Below are 18,430 nucleotides of genomic sequence, written 5' to 3'. Positions count from 1 at the left end.
GAGAGAGAGAGAGAGAGAGAGAGAGAGAGAGAGAGAGAGAGAGAGAGGAAAGTGGGCGCAAGGGGAAGAGAAGAGACCCCGGGACAGAGTGAGGGAGTGACCCCCTTAACTCTCGGGGGTCCAGGGCGGGGCTACGGGGGGGCAGCCCCAGCCTCTCGCCTCTCCTTGGTGGTGGGGGAATACCCTGGCGAGTTAGCCCTTTGTGGGGGTGTAGTGTTTGTGTATGTGTCTGTGCATGCGCGCGAGTGTGTCCGAAAGTGAGTGTGAGTGCGTGTGAACACAGGGGTTCAGCGACCTCCGCGGCACCCCCTCCGGCCGCCATGAGCTCCCCTCCGCCCCCCCGGAAGGGCTTTTACCGCCAGGAGGTCACTAAGACTGAGTGGGAGGTGCGCGAACTCTACCGGGACCTGCAGCCCGTGGGCTCTGGGGCTTACGGGGCCGTGTGGTGAGTCGGCAGGGAGAACACGGACTGGGCCGAGTGACTGGGGAAGGGGTGTTCAGATGGGGCCTCACCTTCATGGGACCCAGTCGTGGCCCCTGAGGATGGGCCCCGGGGACCTTGACTGTCTCGTCGTTCCCAGAAGGCGGCCGCGGGAGGTGCCCCCCGGGGAGGTGCCCCCCGGGGAGGTGCCCCCCGGGGAGGGGCGGCAGAATGCACGTGTGTGGAAGAAAAGGAGGGGACCCCCGTCTTCCCCGCTCCGGGCTGGTCCTGGCGGGGCCCTCCCCACTCCCCACCCTCCCCACCCCCCCACCCCCGCCTCACCAGCGGGAGTGTTTGAGCGCTTGGGTGTCTGGCCTCCAGCTCGGCTATTGACAGCAGGACGGGCACCAAGGTGGCTATCAAGAAACTGTACCGCCCCTTCCAGTCGGAGCTGTTCGCCAAGCGCGCGTACCGGGAGCTGCGGCTGCTCAAACACATGCGGCACGAGAACGTGAGTGAGCCCGGCAACTGCCCGCTCGCCTGCCCAGCAGACTGCTCGCCAGCTTCCCGGGGGAGGGGGCCCTCAGCACGCTCTACTAGCTGCTTGCTGGCTGCTGCCAACAGGCCCTGGGCCGGCCTGCCCACCCCCCAACGTACAGGCCCACAGGAAAGATGGGGCAGGCACTGCCCCCCATTTCGGAGGCAGCAGAGGACTCGGGGCCTGGGAGAAGTTCCTGACCAGATCCTTCCGTTCTTTTTTATCTGAGAGAACAGATTATCTGGGGAGGCGGTGGGGTGACCTTTCCTTGTAATTCAGCCTCCAGTGGTCTTTGAGGATGTGAGCAGAGCCGGCAGGATGGGAGCTCCTGGCAGGTGTCCTCTGGGGTACAAGTAATGGTGGGTGGAGGGGGAGAGCAAAGGCCTAGAGTCTGTGCCTCAAATGCCCCCCTCCCCTGCTGCACATACGCTCCCAGCCCTTTAAGTCTGTCCCCTACTGTGCTTCAGGATTATGGGTCCCGGCCCTGCCCGCCAATGATGGCCCCCATGCTAAGGGGCCACTGGGCAAACTCATCACTGAGACTTGGGGAGCCTGAATGCCTCATGGTCCCCAGTGCCCTGGGACTAACTGTGGTTAACTAGACCCCCACCGCACCCCACCCCACCCCACCCCACCCCACCACTCAGCTAATGAGTTCATCCTAGAATGTTGTGATATTCCAGTGTCTTCTCCCTCTGCTAGACTGGAAACTCCCTGAGGGCAGATGCCCAGGACCCTGGGATGTCCTTCTTCTGCCCCTTCCTCCTAGGTGAGCTCCCTAAGGGCAGATGCTCAGGACCCCAGGATGTCCTTCTTCTGCCCCTTCCTCCTAGGTGAGCTCCCTCAGGGCAGATGCCCAGGTTTGCCCCTTCAAAAATATGAAACATTTAGTAGGAATCTGCAGCATACCCTTGCTGTGCAAGAGAAGAGAAATTTTAGAAAAAACCCTGAACTTGTCCTCAGGTAGCTCACAGTCTCATAGACGGTATTATGACATCATTTATGTGTGATAAAGGCAGACTTCTGAGAGGTCTATATGGCCTGATGGAATAGCTCCTGGCTGGTCTGAGGATATCGAGGAAGGCTTCCTGGAGGAAGTGGCATCTGAGTTTGGCTTTAAAGCATGAGTTGGAACTCTATAGGCAAAGAAGGAAGAATGACATTCAAGGCAGGGGAATGTTGTGATCAGAGGAAGGAGAACATGGAATGTGTCTGAGAGGCACAAAAATAACTGTGTTTCTACAATGCTATGACATTTATAAAGTACTTTACACACATATTGAGCAAGTCACTTAACCTATCTCAGGCTCAGGGACCCTCCCTCAGGGAAGGGAGCAAGTATTTATTAATTGCCTACTATGTGCCAGGCATTGTGCTAAGTGCTTCACAAATATTATCTCGTTTGATCCTCATAACAGCCCTGGGAGGTAAATGCTATTATTATCCCCATTTTACAGTTGAGGAAACTGAGGCAGACAGAGGTTAAATGACCTGCCCTGAGTCACCCAGCTATCTGCAGTATCTGCAGCCAAATTTGAACTCGTGTCCTCCTGATGCCAGGCTCTATCCACTGTACCACCTAGCTGGGGAGGATAATAGAACCTACCTCACAAAGTTGTGCTGCCCAAATGAGATAACGTGCTTTGCAAACCTTACAGTTTGATATAGATGTGAGTTGTTATTGTTATTATTATCATCATCTTACAACCACTCGGTGAGGTAAGAAGCAGGGTGTCATCTCCATTATTCAAATGGGGAAACTGAGTCTCCAAGAGGTCCCATTTGAACCAACATCTTCCTGGTTCGAGCCCAGAACCCTACTCACAACCAGAGAATGTTTAGGCAACAGGTTAAGCCAAGCTTGGAAAGGCAGGCTGCAGTTTAGGGTTAGCTGAGCACGACTCATCTCCAGGGAGGTTGTTGGGCAAGAGAGCAGGGCTCTTGTGGCGGGGTCCCAGTTAGAGTATTTTGGCAGCAGTTTGAAGGATGGACTGGGGGGGACATGGAAAGTAGAGGGACCAGCAAGGATGCTGTTCCGTTGGTCCAGGGAAGCCGTGAGTGATGGGGGCCCAGACTTGAGGTGGTGGTGAGGAAGGGATGGAGTGGAAAAACCACCAGGAAGGAAGACTGCACAGGGAGTGGTGCCATTCCATGCCTCCCATTACAACGTCTGATCTGGGGGGAGGGGAGGGCAATACCTGGGCCAGGGGAGAGGGCACATTTGAAGTCTGATCTTCCTTCCCTGTCTCCCCTCTCCCCCTCCACTCCTCAGTGCCCACTTTTCTGGAGGCAGGAGGCTGCTAAGGTTGGCCCTGGGTTGGTTCACATACCCAGACAGGGCTGCCTCACCCGATCCCCTCGTCATCCTCTGCAGGGGAGATCTGGCTGTAGCTGGCTGGAGGGATGCTCCACCATGGTCTAGCACTGTGTGACCCTAGCCAAGTGACCTCCCCTCTCTGGACCTATTTCATCATCTGGAGTATTGTGTCTGGTCCTGATCAATGCATTTCAGGAGGGACATTAACAGGACAGGGTGACTTAAGATGGCAAGGGAGTGGGTGATCATCCTTTGCTGAAGAAATGGGGAATATTTAACATTGAGAAGGGGTGGGAGAGGAATGAACATTTATAGAGCACCTACTATGTGCCAGGCACCGTGCTAAGCACTTTACACATACTTTCTCATTTGATCCTTACGACCACCTTTCAAGGTAGGTATTGTTATTATACTCATTTTACAGTTGAGGGAACTGAGATGAGCAGAGGTTAAGTGACTTGCCCAGGGTCACACAGCTAGCTCCTGAGGCTAGATTTGAACTCAGGTTTTCCTAAGTCCAGACCCAGTGGTGCTGTATCCATCTGCTGCCCTAGGAAGAGAAGACTTGGGAGCGGGGGGTGGGTCATGATAGCCGTCATCAGGTATCCACGTGTCAAGTTGCTAAGCAGAAAAATGCTTTGAGTCCTTTTGCTTGACCGCACAGGGCAGAGGAAGTCAGTGGAGTAATTTGAACTTCTTACATTTCAAGCTGCCTGAAATGAGCAGATGGGGCAGCCTCATCTGGTAGTGAGTTCTCCATCTGCACAAGTGTCCAGTCAGAAGCTAGCTGACTCCTCAAGGATATGGTGGAAGGAATTCTTCCACTTAGAAGGAAATTGGACTAGATGCCTTCTGAGAGGCCCAGCACCCACAGCTCTTGAATTCTGACATTTTACGGAATGAGATTGATAATGGTGTAAGAGACCAGTCACCTCTGTGGCTTTTGGAGGCTTACAAATCAATCTGCAAGCATTGATTAGGTAGCTACTTAGTGCCAGGCGTGGTAGACCCTGGAGAAACAGATAGCCCCTGATGTCCAGAGATTTTTACATTCGACTGAGAAAAGCTACATGTTCACAGATAAATACAGACTTTCCTCACAGCCACCTCCATTGGGAGGAAGTAATTCAGACATTCTTAGCCGCATTTCTCAGATGAGCAAATCGAGGCTCACAGAGAAGTGATTTGGTCTGTGTCCCACAGCCGGCAAGGGCTAGAGTTCCCAGCGCTGGTTGAAGCTCGGTGCAGGCAGTGACTTCGGATCTGTGGCAGAGTCAGGAGGGCATAGAACTCTGGAACCGGGTCCTGCTGTGAGGAGGGTGCTGGGGCCAGAGAGGCCTGGCAGCCCCCTCCTCCAGGTTCAGCCCATCTTAGCCCAGCTGCCACGTCCATCAGCAATCTCAGCAGACCCAGCATACCAGCGAAACAAGTTAGCCTGGGGGCCTTAAGCTATCTGTCCCTCCTTCTTCCTCCGGTGAGTCTGTGTGGCTGAGAGAAACGGGATAAAGAGACTGGGACAGGAAGAGGGAGATGGAAACAGGTAGGAAATAGGCAGACCAGAGGCTTGGGCTTGTCACGCACCACTCTCTTTCCCAAATTCTATAGCCCAGAAAATCTGGCTTACTCCCCGTACCATTTCTCATCTCCAGACCTTTGTCCAGGCTGCTCCCCATGTCTGGAGTGCTTCCCTCCTCCCCTCCGCCTCTCAGAAGCCCAAACTTCCTTTAAGGAAGTCTCCAGAAGCTCCAGATCCCTGGGGGGGGGGGGGGTGTCCCTTTATGTCTATGAATCTGCATGCCCTGGCCTTTTTCTTTAAGTCAAGCTCCTGGCTGTCCCAGTCTGCTCAGCCCTTGGCCCCTGACTTTGCCGGAGGTCATGCCCCCTAGACCCAGCTTGTCCACAGACACATTTGACCCTCTGGGGAGCTCCGCTGGAGGAACCCAGCAGGCTTTGCTATTTACTGCCGTATGGAACCTTGGGCAATGCCTTCCACACCCTGGGCCTTAGTTTCCCCATCTGTAAAATGAAGTTGTTAGATGATTTCTAGTGATTCTAGAGCTGTGAGTCCATGGTCTCATTCTGCTGACACTGGACTGTGCCCGCTGGGAGGCTTACCTGTGGCTGGGCCTCTTTCCCAGGACTGGGGATAGGGGTTGGGGGTTTATGCTGGCAGATTACCCCTCCCTCCAGGACCAGCCTCAGGACTCAGGCAGACACTGCCCTCTCCTGTCCACAGGCTTGGCATTGGCTTGGTCCAGTTTGTAAGCCGGGACAGAGTGGCGTGTGCCCAAATAATGATGTGGTCTAACATGTCAGGACTGCTTCTCTATGTTCAGCTCCCTCAGACCAGGCCAGGACTTGTCGCAATGGAATCAGTCTGGGGCTGGAGCAGAATCGAACTGAGCCCAGTGGGAAGGTCCTGCTGTGCTCCCAGGACCCCCTGGGCTGGGGACCTGGCCATGGTGCTGGTGCTGAGAGGCAAGGCCCTAGGGGAGCTAGAGGCTCCCCAGGAGGTGGGAGCCCCCACTCGAAGACCTTCCCTGAGGTTTGACAAGGCCTCTGTTCCTTGAGCCCCTGCCTGGAGTCTCTGGAACTCTGGAAGCGTCTGTCTGCCCTGCTGACCATCTGCCTTGGCACTCGAAGCCCTCCCTGTGCAAAGAGCCTGGAAAGGGGGTGGGGGAGCAGTGAACAATTGAGCGTCGGCCCTGAGTGCGGAGAGGAAAAGGCCATCTCGGCCCCATGGCTGGGGCCTGGGCAGCTCTGCGTACCTGGAACCCTAGAACATGAAGGCTTTTGTTATTGCTCAGTCATTTCAGTTCTGTCAGGCTCTCCATGACCCCATTTGGGGTTTTCTTGGCAAAGATATTGGGCGGTTTGCCACTTCCTTCTCCCGCTCATTTTACAGATGAGGAAGCTGAAGTAAACAGGGTGAAGTGACTTACCCAGGGTCACAAAGCTAGGAAGTGTCTGAGGCCAGATCTGAACCCAGGAAGACGAATCTTCCTGACTCCAGGCCCAGTGCTCTGTGCACTGTGAAGGGCAGCCATGGCAGCCTATACTTGAGAAGGAATCACCTAGTCTCTGCTTGAAGACCTCCAGGGTTGGGGAGCTCACTCCCTCCAAACAGCCTGTTCCCCTTTGGGCAGCGCTGCAGATGCTTGGACACTCTCATGGCCCCTGAGGCTTCTCCAGCCCCCTAGGCTGATCCTCCTGGGCCTTGGGCTCCATTCATTTCCAGTCTGCCCTCCTGTGGTTTCCCTCTGGCTCACGATGCCCAGAACTGGACTCAGGCCTTCCCCCCCAGGGCCAATCACCCCACCTTGCTGGGCCAGGGTCTCCACAACATCAGTGTAGTTGGCTCTTACCGACTTCTCTAGAGCTCCCAGGACTGGTGGGCATTAGCCAAAATATATGCATAGTCTGACCCCTGTTAATAACTGTCCAAGCTAGAGGAAGGCAGAGGACAGATGCGATGGGGAGTGGGGTGGGGGCTGGAAAGTGAAGGTAGTCATAGAGAAGGGGGCTCAGCCCCAGAGGAGAAGTAGGGACACAGGCCAACTTAGGGCAGATATCCCAACAAACAGCTGGTCAGCTGTGGAATGGTAGTGAGCTCCCCATCACGGGAGCTGATCTCAAGAGGCCTGATGGTTAGAGGTGTATGTGGGTAATAGAAGTTCTTGCCAAGGTTGGGGTTGGGCTACATGGCCTCTGAGGGCTGGGCCCTTCCAGCTCAAAGATTCGAGGATCCTGGGAAGATGTGGTCTGGACAGGGCAAAAGACAGAGAGGCTGATAGGATCCTGGTGGAGGATGGGGGGATAAAGGGAGGGTTTGGAGCACACACCACCCCAGGTCCCAGCTCCAAGGGGCTATGACCAAGGGGTCCAGTGGCTGGCTCCAGGCCCCGGGAATTAGCTTTTCGGTTATCTCTGGTTTCCCCTGGAGCCCTCCTAGGAAGGCTCTCATTCTGAGGCCTGGTCACTGGGCTGGGGGTGCAGGGAGGGAATGAGCTCACAGAAGGTCCTGTCCTGGTCTGTCACCAGCTGAAAATAGCCTGGGAGGGGGCAGACTTGGGAGATGCATGAGCCCAGCGAGCGGAGGCTCTGAAGACAATGGAGGGGTGGCCTGCTCGGGCCAAGGAGACAGCTGGGGCGGCTGACTGGATTAGGGGCTGAGCGGATGCTTGGGGAGGCATGCTTGGGGCTTCCCCTGCCAAGGGCTGGGGTGGGGAGGGCGGAGAGATGTTACTGACCCTGCCTCCTCTTCCCCTTCTTTGCCTGTCTCCCCAGGCCCATCTATTTCCGTGCCCCCTCCCTAGTCACGTATATACAATCCCTCAGGCCACACGGGAGCCCCTGGAAGATGGATAGAGTGGGTGAGGGTAGGCAGGATGTCACATCGGCCCTCCCTGGGTTGGGGCGAGGTTTTCCCGTGACCAGGACATTATCCAGGCCAGAGCCAGATAATCTGGAGGGTCGAGGTGGGACGAAGTTGGGCGGGCGTCCGTCTCCGCTCCCAGGCCTCTTCTAGCTCTGAGTTTCCTGACGCAGGAACCCTGTGTGGGTGACTTATTAGCCATGCTGTTGGGCGCCCAAGGGGGCATGCATGATTCAGAAGTACAGAAGAGCTCTCTAACATGCTCTGTTGGGCACAGTCCAGTTCGGATGTTCACCTGTGCCCTCCTGCGCTGGGCAGCTGGGCGGATGAGAAGCCTCCAGTCTTTCTGGCGAGTAAATAGTGGAAAAGTAACCCCTTCCTGTGAGGAGGTGGGCTCCTTCCCCACCTTCTACCCATTACCGGACTCAGGAGGACCATGCGTTAGACACTTAGCTGCCTCAGTTTCCTCATCAGTAGAATGGGGATAACAATGGCCCCTTCCTCCCAGGATGGTGTGAAGGTCAAATGAGAGAGCTTGGTCAGCACCTTCAAAGCTGCACAAAGGCCCGTCCCTGCCCTCTCTCAGGCAGTTCTCTTTCCCCAGGTGATCGGCTTGCTGGACGTCTTCACCCCCGATGACACACTGGACGGCTTCACGGACTTGTGAGTGGCTGTGCGCTGGGGGTGGGGGTGGGCTGGCCTCTGTACTAGGCCTCAGGCTCCTGCCCTCAGGGAGCTCCCAGCCCGCCCTGGGGATAGGCAGAGGGAGCTCAGCCTCTCTCTCGGCCTGTGGGCCAGGCCAACGTTCCAGCCAGACCAGGGGTAGGCACAGGGGGAGGACTGGGCCATGTCCACCATGGTGTGCCCAGAGGCCTGTGCTAGTGGCAGACCTCAGCTGGAGGGCTCCCCCTTCTGCCCCCAGCCTAGTTGTCTAGCCCCTCCCCAGGCCCCAAACTGATCCCTGACTGGTCCCTGTGGGCCAGGCAGAGGCAGGAAGCTGTGTCTCCTCCTTTTCCTGGGGCCATTGAGGAAGGGAGCCCTGACTGGGGGCAGGGAAGGGGGGTAGCCCCTGGAACACAGGCTGAGTAAGAAGGGCCGACCCACCAGAGACGGCAAGAAAAGCAGGGCCTTTGGGTGGACACAGATTCTCCCCCTCCCACCATCACCTCACATGTAGTAAAAGCTGGCCCATTTCTCAGAAATTTCGCCTGAGCCCTGGTCTGGGGACTGTGATAAGCCAGGGCAGGAAGTGCATTCTGAGCCTTGGTGCCCACATCCATCCATCTCAACAGGCTTCGTGAACCTCTGAGGGCTGTAGGCACATGTCGGCTTCATCTCTCACTGCCCCACAGCCTGAGACAGATGGGGAGCTGAGGCCCCACACAGCCCCAGGGAAGCCTTGGATTTATCAGGATGCCCAGAATGTCAGAGCCAAAAGGGACCTAGAAACTCATTTACAAATGAGGCCAGGAGCTGACTGCACCAATGTAGGGATGTCTGGAGGCACTGGGGAGCCATGGAAGGTGTTTGGAGCAAGGGAGAGATGTGGGAGGGTGTGTTTGGCAGAGTGAGGGTGGGAGGGACGGGAACAGAGACTTCCTTTCACCTGAAAAATCGGAAGGCCGGGCTTATCATCATCAAGTACCTGCTGCAAGCCTTCATGGGCACAGAGCAAGCAGCCATCCTCGGCCCTGGAAGCAGGGCCGGCCTGGAGCACGGACCTAGGCACAGCGTGGGGAAGCCGCAGAGAGTTCCCTAAGTGGAGTGGGCTGCTGGGGGAGGGAGTGGGCCCTCTCTCCCTGGAGGCCCGGAGGCAGCGGCTACTCGGTGTAGATTGAGGCAGCCTGGGGAGGCTCTTGGCAGGGAGATTCCTGGCTTTTGTCCTGAGTCAGAGAGGCTGGATTGATTTTGTTCGCCCCAGAGGGCAGGCCCAGGAGCCCTGGGGGGAGTTATGGGAGAGAGCTTTCAGCTAGCTGGGAGAGACTTCCTCCCAGGAGCGGCCCCCTGCTCCGCCCCTCACTGAGGTCACCTCTCTGCTATCTGGGCACTGTCCTGGGCCTTGTGGCCCAAGGGGGTGACCCCTGAGCCCAGGTGGTTAATGACCAGGAGGGAGTGTGACATGAGATGAAAAATGAGGGTTGTAACTGGAGCTGTGGTAACCTTTGCCCGCCAAGCCTGGGCTGGGCCGGGTGGGGCGGGGAAGAGAGCTGGGTGACAGTCCTGTCTCCTGGCCTCTCGCTAGGAGCCTCCGCTTCCTCAGCACCACCCACCCCTCTCCAACTCTCTTCATCCCTAGCCCCGGAACTCCAGTGACTTCTGAACTGCAACCCCTCAGGGGCCCGTTCTCAGACCTCATCCTCCTTGACCTCTCTGCAGTTTTTGATGGGGGCCAGCTGTCCCCCACTGACTCCCCTGAGGTCCTTGGCAGACCTTGCCATCCGTGTCCCCTGCTGGGCCCTCCTCCATTGTGGGGGCGTCCTTCAAGGCTCGTCTTCATGACTTCCTTTGTACCCCCGTTCTCTTCCTTAGGAGGTAGAAGGTACCTATGGCATCATCCCCCCACAAATTTTACAGGTGAAGAAAGCTCAGAGGGGAAGGGGCTTTTCCAAGGTCTCGTAGAGAGGGAGCCATGGAGCCAGGACTAGAACCCACATCTCCCGGTGCCATCTTTGATCTTCTCTTGGCGGTACACTAGCCCATCAGCCTCCTCCCTACAAGGGACTCCGAGAGCCTTGGGCCCGTCTCCACCAGCTCATTGCCCGAGTTAAGGTCATCATCTCCCCTTCTCCACCCCCTGCCCAAATGCTGTTGCTTCTTCTGACTTTGCATTCTGTTGAGGACCCTCCCGCCATCCTCCCAGGCCCCAGGCCTGAGACCTCAAAATCAGCTCTCCCTCTTTCCTTTCTCTCCTTTCCCCTACATCTATGACAGCTCTCATGTCACTTCCACTGAATTCCGCATTTATTAAACACCTCCTACATACAGCTGGGGGGCCTGGGAATACCCGGGTGAGGAAGGGCACCACCCAGGCCCCTGAGGCACTTGTGGCCTGATGGGGAAAGCAACATGAACCAGCCAAGTATCAGACAAGGGCGGGGCGGAGCAAAGGAAATATGAGACATTTTGCTCCAAGAAAATTTGAAGGGGAGGGAAACTTTCACCTCTGGGGTAATGGGGGGGGGACCAGCCAGAAGTCCTGGAGGGAGGAAAGGGTTTCCACAGGCAGAGATGTGTTTCAGGCATTTGGGAAAAGAGAGGTGTGAGAGTCAGGGCACAGCAGGTGCCAAAAAGGAGGCCGGTTTGGCTGGAAATTTGGGGGGGTTGGGGGTGGGGGGCACCAACCTCTCTCACATCATCCCCTTCTCTCCACTCAGCCCCTCCTTGGCTCCCTCCTGGCCTATGGGAGCAGCCACCCACTGGTCCCCCCGCGTCGACTATAGTGTGATTATTGATAAGACTAAGAGCGCCTAGCTTTTCTGTGGCACCTGTTACGTACCAGGCTCTTTACAAACGTCTCCAGACTCCCCCGTCTCTGATCTGTCTTCCCTATAGTAGCCCTGTTTAGGTTTCAAGAGGTTTTCACAGCCGCCATAAGCTAACTGCCAGGATTATTGAGGTGGATACAAACTTCAGAGACAGACGCTCGTGGAGAGCCAAGTGGCCTTTGGGTCCTGGCCCGTCCACACGCTGGGGCCTCATCCTTGTCTGGCTGGGGAGAATGGGCCTGGAGATATCCTTGCTCCCAGCTGGGTGCCTCTCTCCAGAAAGGGACAGCCAGATGGACAGGTAGTCCTCAGAACCCGGGGCCATGAGGCTTTGCGCCCAGCCAGACAAGGAGGCCGGACCCTCGCATCTAGGGCCAACTGACCCAGCCACGTTCGGGCACTGCAGTCCTCTGCAGCTCAGGCACTGGTAGTTTAACCCCTCTACATCACAGCTGTGAAGACAGCCTTCATGAGGCCCAGAACTCACCAGGTTACCCTAGTCTTCAGAAACCTTCCATTTCTCCCCAGCACTTCCAGGATAAAATACAGACTGCTCAGTCTGGCATTTGAGGCCCACCACAGTCTGGATTCTCTCTTCTCCCTCAGGGCAGGGTCAGGTGGTCCCCCTTCTATCTCCACTGGGCCCCTGGGAGGGGGAGGTTCCTTGAGTGATCGAGGTAAGAAAAGTGCCTCAGGGAAGAGCAGCCCCCTGCCCATCCTGCCTCAGCCCCTCAGCCTCACTGGCCTGTCCAGCAGAGCAGCCGATGCCCCCTTTCCCTTCCTAGTTGCGCTTCCTAGTGCATTTGAATCGTGGGAGAGGGGGGCGTCATCCACTGAGGCCTAAGGCTGTGTCCCTCCCTTCCTTGGCACGGCCAGTGGCACGGGGGAAGTGACCGGGCCCCTCTCCTCCGGCAGTTACCTGGTTATGCCGTTCATGGGCACAGACCTCAGCAAGCTGATGAAACATGAGAAGCTTAGTGACGACCGGATCCAATTCTTGGTCTACCAGATCCTTCGAGGCCTCAAGGTCCGTCCCTAGTGATGTGATGAGACCCTCACGACCCATCCTGCAGATGCCCGTGGGCCCGTTGCTCCGCTGAGCCCCCTATGCCCGCCATGACCAGGCTGATCCCAGGGGAGTGTCGGAAGCAGCTGGGCAGGAGGTCACCAGAGGGGGAGCTGGCTGGGGTCTCTGTGCCCATAAAGGGGGGAAGGGGTCTGGGGCAGGCTGGGGGCTCTCCCCTCCCTCCTCTGAGGGCTGTCTCAGCCTCACAGACATCACTGACTGCATGCCTCTCTCTCCCCTGTAGTACATCCATGCCGCTGGCATCGTCCACAGGGTGAGTCACCCTCTTCACTTGTGGCCCCAGCCTGGGGGATGGGGCAGTTTAGTGAGACATGGGAGCAGCTGGGGCAAGGACCCTGATCTCCCACCTCCCAGCCCTGGGCAGTCTCCCCTTCTCTTTGCTCCACGCTGCTCTCCCCACACCATGACTGCCACCTTTGGCATGGGCTGAGGTGATCAGGGAGGGTACCTCGGGGGACATGGTTTGAGCTGGGCTTTGAGGGATAAGGAAGGCTTAGGGAGAGGGACTGGGGAGATGAGGGTGGGATTGGACAGGAGAGGCCTTGAACACCGGGTGTGTCCTTCAATTAAGTGGGAGGGGCATCGCAGGCTTTGGCACAGGGGATGATGGGATGGCAGCTGGGTTTTCCTTCCCCAGGATCTCAAACCTGGTAACCTGGCCGTGAATGAGGATTGTGAGCTGAAGGTGAGGGGTGCGGCTGGGCGGAGGGGGTTGGGAGTAAAGCTGTCTGAGAACAAGAGGGCAGGGTGAGACCCCCTACCAAGACTGGTCTTTGTCCACTCTGCTCCCCCATCTCATCTTCCCCAAATGGGGAAAGGTCACCTGGCTAGACCAGCCTAACAGAGGCTGCACACACGGGAGATGACCGCCAGTCCTGACCCAAGGTGGCTGTGCTGCCGTGGGAACGTCTCCCGCCCCCACTTCCCAGGGTCTCTGTCCTGCAGATTCTGGACTTTGGCCTGGCCAGACAGACAGACAGTGAGATGACGGGCTATGTGGTGACCAGATGGTACCGGGCGCCTGAGGTCATCCTTAACTGGATGCATTACACACAGACAGGTAGAGAACCGCCCAGGCCCCCCCAGGCCTGACAGAAGTGAGAGGGCCTCTGACCCTCTGACCTCAGAGAGCCCTGGGCTGCCCCTAAGCAGGTGATGATCAGGGCCTAAATCAGGGCAAACTTCCTGGGGGAAGTGACTTTTAAGCTGAGCCTGGAGGCTGGATTGTGGATTGAATGAAAGGGAGGTGAACCCTGGGAGAGGGAAGGGTTGCTGGCCTAAGGTGGGAGGGGCTGGAATCAGGACAGACTTCCTGGAGGAACTGAGTCCCTGGGCAGCAGCAGCCTGGTACCTAGGGTGGCAGGAAATGGTGTGGGGTGCCAAGGGCAGTGTGGGCGAGGTTCCCGCTCTCCCTCCCCTGCCAGCCTGACGTGGCGGGGCCCTGTTTCAGTGGATATCTGGTCTGTGGGCTGCATCATGGCAGAAATGATCACCGGGAAGATCCTTTTCAAAGGCAGCGATCGTATCCTCTGGGGGCTGTGGGGGTGGGACAGGAGGGGGGAGGTTGGGAGGGGAGGGAGAGCCGTTAGGTTCTGGCTTTCTCCATGACAACCAGAAAGCTCCCCAAGTCGGCACCCAGAACCAGTGGCTAACCCCCGAGCTTAAAATACAGAAAAACAACCCTAACCCACCCCATCACAGATCATCCCTAAACAGGTTTTTTAAAAAGTGTAGCCCCAAATGAGTGAATATTGAAAACCAGTACGCTGTAGTGAACTTATAGTCAGTAAGATCCAGGTTCAAATCCTGCTGTGTGACCCTGAGTGAGTCATGTTACATCTCACTGAATTCCCTAAGAGAAAAGGTGCAGCTGAGTTAGCAGTCTGCCTGATGGAGGGGCTTTCCACACTGGGTGTTTTTCTAATGCTACACCAATGAAGCCCCTTAAAAAGTGGAGAACATTTAAAAAGTAGATCCCCCCAAAGCAGCGACTAGCCCCCAGGATCAGATAAAGCAGAAGAGGATACACCTGAGTGACCCATGCTCCTGGACCTCAAATGCTCCAGCTCTGGCAGCCCTGCGGGGGTTCCTCTACCTGCCTGAGCGGCTTGTGGGGGGTGGGCAGGGCCTGACCGAGAGCTGCCCTCCTTGACACGGCCCTGCCTGGGCAGACCTGGACCAGCTGATGGAGATCATGAAGGTGACAGGAACTCCTCCCCCAGAGTTTGTACAGAGGCTTCAGAGTCAGGATGTGAGTGTCCTTGGGGGTGCCAGGGGGAGGCCGGAGGAGTGGGGGCCCTCAGGCAGCCAGGCCCAGCTTGTTAAATGGGACTGGATTCGGGAAGCCCCTGGGGAGCCTGTGGCCCGAAGGGAGACGGGACCTGGGGCTAAGGTTTGCTTCATGCAGGCAAAGAGCTACATGGAAAGTCTCCCGGAGCTGAAGAAGAAGGACTTTGCTTCTGTCCTGAAGAACGCCACCCCCTTGGGTAAGGGAGTCTGGCGACAGCCAGGGCTGCCTAGCGTCCGCGACTTTTTTTGGTAACCCTCAATTTCATAACGTCAATCAACAAGCACTAATTCAGTGCCTACTGTATGCCAGATGCAAAATCGTGGTTCCTGCCCTCTAGAAGCTTCCATGGCAATGGACGTAACTAGGTGCATAGGTTTAGGGGCCCAGTGATTTCACTGTCATAGGGAACTCCCAGGGGAGGAAACTCCCTCCACCACTGCAGGTCAGCACTCCTTCTCCCACTAATAGCCTGAGAGCAGTTAAGTGATTCCGCCCGGGTCACTGTAGTGAGCTTCCCAGTCAGACAAAGGTCTTCCTGGCATTGAGGCCGATTCTGTCCACTGCCTTCTTAATAGATCAGTTGTCAGATACAGACTAGCTGGAAGGTGATCTGAGAAGGGAAGGCTCCAGCATCTGATGGGGCAGACGCAGCACTGGAAAGGCCTCCTTCCTGTCCAAGGTGGTGCTTGGGCTGGGCTTGAAGGGAGCCTAAGAGAGAAGTGAGGAGGGAAAGCATTCCAGGCAGGGGGCAGAGCCAGGGCAAAGGCTTGGAGAGAGGAGAAGACGGGCTCTAGTGTGTGGAGCTGTGCAGGCTTTGAGAGTTATCTGATGCTTGTTTGGCGTGAGCCGACGTTTGAGGGTTATTATCTGGGGCTTGGGGATTTCTGTTGGTTATCAGTGGGGCTGCATCCTTGCCTCCGTTGGGGTGGGCAGCCGGTTGTGGTTCTCGGGTGTCAGCCCTTGGTCAGAAGTTGGGTGTGCTACCCCAGGGCCCCCAACACTTCCTTCTGCCCCCCTCCCCAGCTGTGAATCTGCTGGAGCAGATGTTGGTGCTGGACGCAGAGAAGCGAGTGACGGCCGCCGAGGCGCTGACTCACCCATACTTTGAGACTGTGCATGAGTCTGAGGAGGAGCCGCAGGCCCAGCTGTATGACGACTCCTTTGATGACGTCGACCGGACCCTGGAAGAGTGGAAGCGTGAGTCCCGTCCTCCCACGCCCCAGCCCAGCCATGGAGGAGGGGATGGAACTGGGCGGTGGAGGGCTGGCTAAAGCAATGCTACCCTTCCGCTCCCGGCCCGGGACCTCTCAGCCCATCTCTTCTGGCCCACCCCTCCCTTGCCTCTGTTTACCTATCTCAACCTTAAATCCATCCCTTCCTCTGTCCCTTACATCCTCCCTGTTTCTGTCTCTCTTTTCTTCCTTCGTTCTTTCATTCTTTCTTCCTTCCTTCCCTCCCTCCCTCCTTCCTCTTTTCCCTTCCTTCCCTCCCTCCCTCCTTCTTTCTTTCCCTGCCTCCCTCTTTCCCTCCCTTCTTCCTTCCTTCTTTCCTTCCTTTCTCATCATCTCTTATGCCCTTCTCTGTCTTTTTCATGTCCTTCTCTCTCCCTCTCTCCATCATTCCTGTACTTCACCCCATTTCCCTCAAACTCTTTCTGTCTCTGTCTTCCTCCCTCCTCCCTCCCTTCTCCCTCTTCCCTCCTCCCTCCTTCCCTCCCTCCCTCTCATCTCTCTTTGTCCAGGAGTCACGTACAAAGAAGTTCTCAGCTTTAAGCCTCCTCGGCTCCTGGATTCGAAGGAGACATCTCTATGACCAGATGCTGAGATGGAAAGAGGGGTCCCTCAAATTCAGGCCAGTAGGGACTCTTATGGTGACTCCTAACTGGGGGTGAGGAGCCGGCAGTGAGCGCCTCCTGGGATGACTCTGGAAGGGCTCAGCTGGCAGTGACCCCAACAGTGACTCTGGGATTGGGGGCAGGGATCTCTTGGGGTGAGCTGTGTCCCTCCCTCGGGGCTAGAATTCCCCCACCCCCATTTTGAGGCCGAGGGCCTGTTAGGAGAGGGGAGTCACTCATCAGTAAGGGGAGGGGCAGGCAGGCCCCCCAGATGATTTGGAGAGGAACCCTGCTAGCCTGCAGCCCCTCCTTGGTCCAAACACCCCAACAGAAGCCTTGGACCCTGACTCTGATCTCGGGTTGCTGCTGGTGATCGCTGCCCTGTCTCATGGCGGGGGAAGCTTGGACGTCCAGCTATGATGTCCAGGCCTCTTTTCTTCATTCACCCCCTGCCCCCCAGATGTCTGTGGAGCTCGAGCTGGGAGGGACCCCATAGGGCTGCGGTGGGCAGTTGACTCAGGGACAATAGCCCTCCTCACCCCCATATGTAAATAAACACTCCTGGCAAGAATAAACAAATGCTTTCTAACGGTCCTGGGCTTTGGGGGGAGGGAGGGTCTTGCTTCTACATGCCCCCCCAAAACAAAGTATCCTTCTTGTTCCAGCCTAATTATTGAGGGGGCCAGGGTGGGTCAGATGGCCCCCGAAGGCCTCCTACTGGGAGAGGGCCAGGAAGAGGGGTCCCTATCCTGTGAGAGTGGGATTGAGGTCACTTCTGTAACTCAGAAGGGATTGGGGAGGCCCACATTGAGCCCCTACAAGCCGGAGCTGAGAATTTAGAACCTAGAACCCAGCCCTGAGGACTCTGCAGCTTGTGGCCCCTCCCCAGGGCTAGTAGCTTCCATTCAGGAGGCTGAGCTCTGGGCTCGAGTTTGGACAGGTGCTAAGACTGGGTGGAAGGGAACAGGGTCTGTCTGGGTTCAGGGTTGGAGTTAGCATCTAGCCAGGGGTCAGGCCAAATTCTAGACTCCTGGAACCATGCGACATCAGGATTACAAGAGCCTCCAGAGACCAGAGCTGTGGCTGGCAAACTAAGCTCCTGTAGGACCTGAGAATAGAATGCTTTTCAAAGCTACTTTTTCAGCTGAAAATTCAGCTGAATTCAGCTGTGGCTGAGAGAATTCAATGCCTCCGGAGGCTGGAGGGGAGAGCCCTGGGGAAGAGAAGGCTCATGGGGGATGTTGTTGGCTTTGAGTCCTTGAAAGGCTGTCAGGCATAACAAGGAGCAGCCTTGTTCAGCCTGGCCCCATGGAGCAGAAGTGACAAGGAGGCTGATTGAGGTTTGAGGTCAGGGAAGCCTTCCCAGCTGTCCCAAAGTAGAATAGGCTGGCTGGAAGTGGATGGGAGGAATAGGGGCCTCCTCCCCTCATCGGAGGGCTTCAGTCAGAGGCTGGGAGACCACCTGTTGGGGAGGGGGATTGGCTTTAGGGTGTGCATTGGACTAGATGACCCTTTCTCCCATGTCTCTCCATGGCTCTCACCCAGGAGAGTACTGCTGGGCTATGGGAGTGCCTGGGAAGTGTTTACTCTCCAGTGTGCCACCCATCTAGTAGCTTCCTATCTGGTCTCATTCTTACTTTTTGTTGTGGAGTTATTTCAGTTCTGTCTGACTCTTCATGACCCCATCTGGGGTTTTCTTGGCAGAGATACTGAAGTGGTTTGTCCTTTCCTTCTCTAGCTCATTTTAGAGATGAGGAAACTGAGGCAAACAAGGTGAAATGACTTACCCGGGCTCACATAGCTAGTAAATGTCTGAGGCCAGATTTGAACTCAGGAAGAAGAGTCTTTAGTGCTCTATATGCTGCACCAAGACAGGAGTTAAGTGATTTATCCAGGGTCACACAGCTAGTAAGGAAACCATCCCCCTTCCCCAATAGGTGATCTTTCAGCCTCTAAATGAAGAGCTCCAATGGGGAGGGGAACCCCCTAACCCTCCCGTCCTTTCTGCCATTCCATTCTACTTTGGGAGGCAAGATCTGAACCCGGGCCTTTCTGCTGGTAAACTATACCGCTATACTACTTG

The 18,430-nt window shown here is 56.4% G+C and overlaps 1 protein-coding gene across 3 annotated transcripts; it reads left to right on the top strand.

Moving 5' to 3' along the window:
- The first annotated feature begins 6 nt into the window (after positions 1-6).
- MAPK12 (mitogen-activated protein kinase 12) lies at positions 7-18,054 on the top strand. Of its 3 annotated transcripts, none has more exons than XM_027854362.1 (12): positions 7-445; positions 803-932; positions 8,256-8,314; positions 12,052-12,163; positions 12,447-12,476; positions 12,861-12,908; positions 13,169-13,283; positions 13,674-13,745; positions 14,395-14,474; positions 14,631-14,709; positions 15,537-15,706; positions 16,252-18,054. In XM_027854362.1, the coding sequence occupies exons 1-12, from the start codon at positions 321-323 to the stop codon at positions 16,402-16,404; spliced, it is 1,173 nt and encodes a 390-aa protein (XP_027710163.1). In that variant the 5' UTR covers positions 7-320; the 3' UTR covers positions 16,405-18,054. The 3 variants fall into 3 exon arrangements, with proteins under 3 accessions (XP_027710163.1, XP_027710162.1, XP_027710161.1); XM_027854361.1 differs by having other exon boundaries at positions 15,537-15,710; positions 16,255-18,052; XM_027854360.1 differs by lacking the exon at positions 16,252-18,054 and having other exon boundaries at positions 15,537-15,955.
- Positions 18,055-18,430: the final 376 nt, after the last annotated feature.

Source organism: Vombatus ursinus, unplaced genomic scaffold (assembly GCF_900497805.2).
Source record: "Vombatus ursinus unplaced genomic scaffold, bare-nosed wombat genome assembly UNPS02010394.1, whole genome shotgun sequence".
Lineage (NCBI taxonomy): Eukaryota > Metazoa > Chordata > Mammalia > Diprotodontia > Vombatidae > Vombatus > Vombatus ursinus.
Note: the sequence above shows the minus strand (reverse complement) of the source record. Positions and strands in the feature narration are given on the sequence as shown.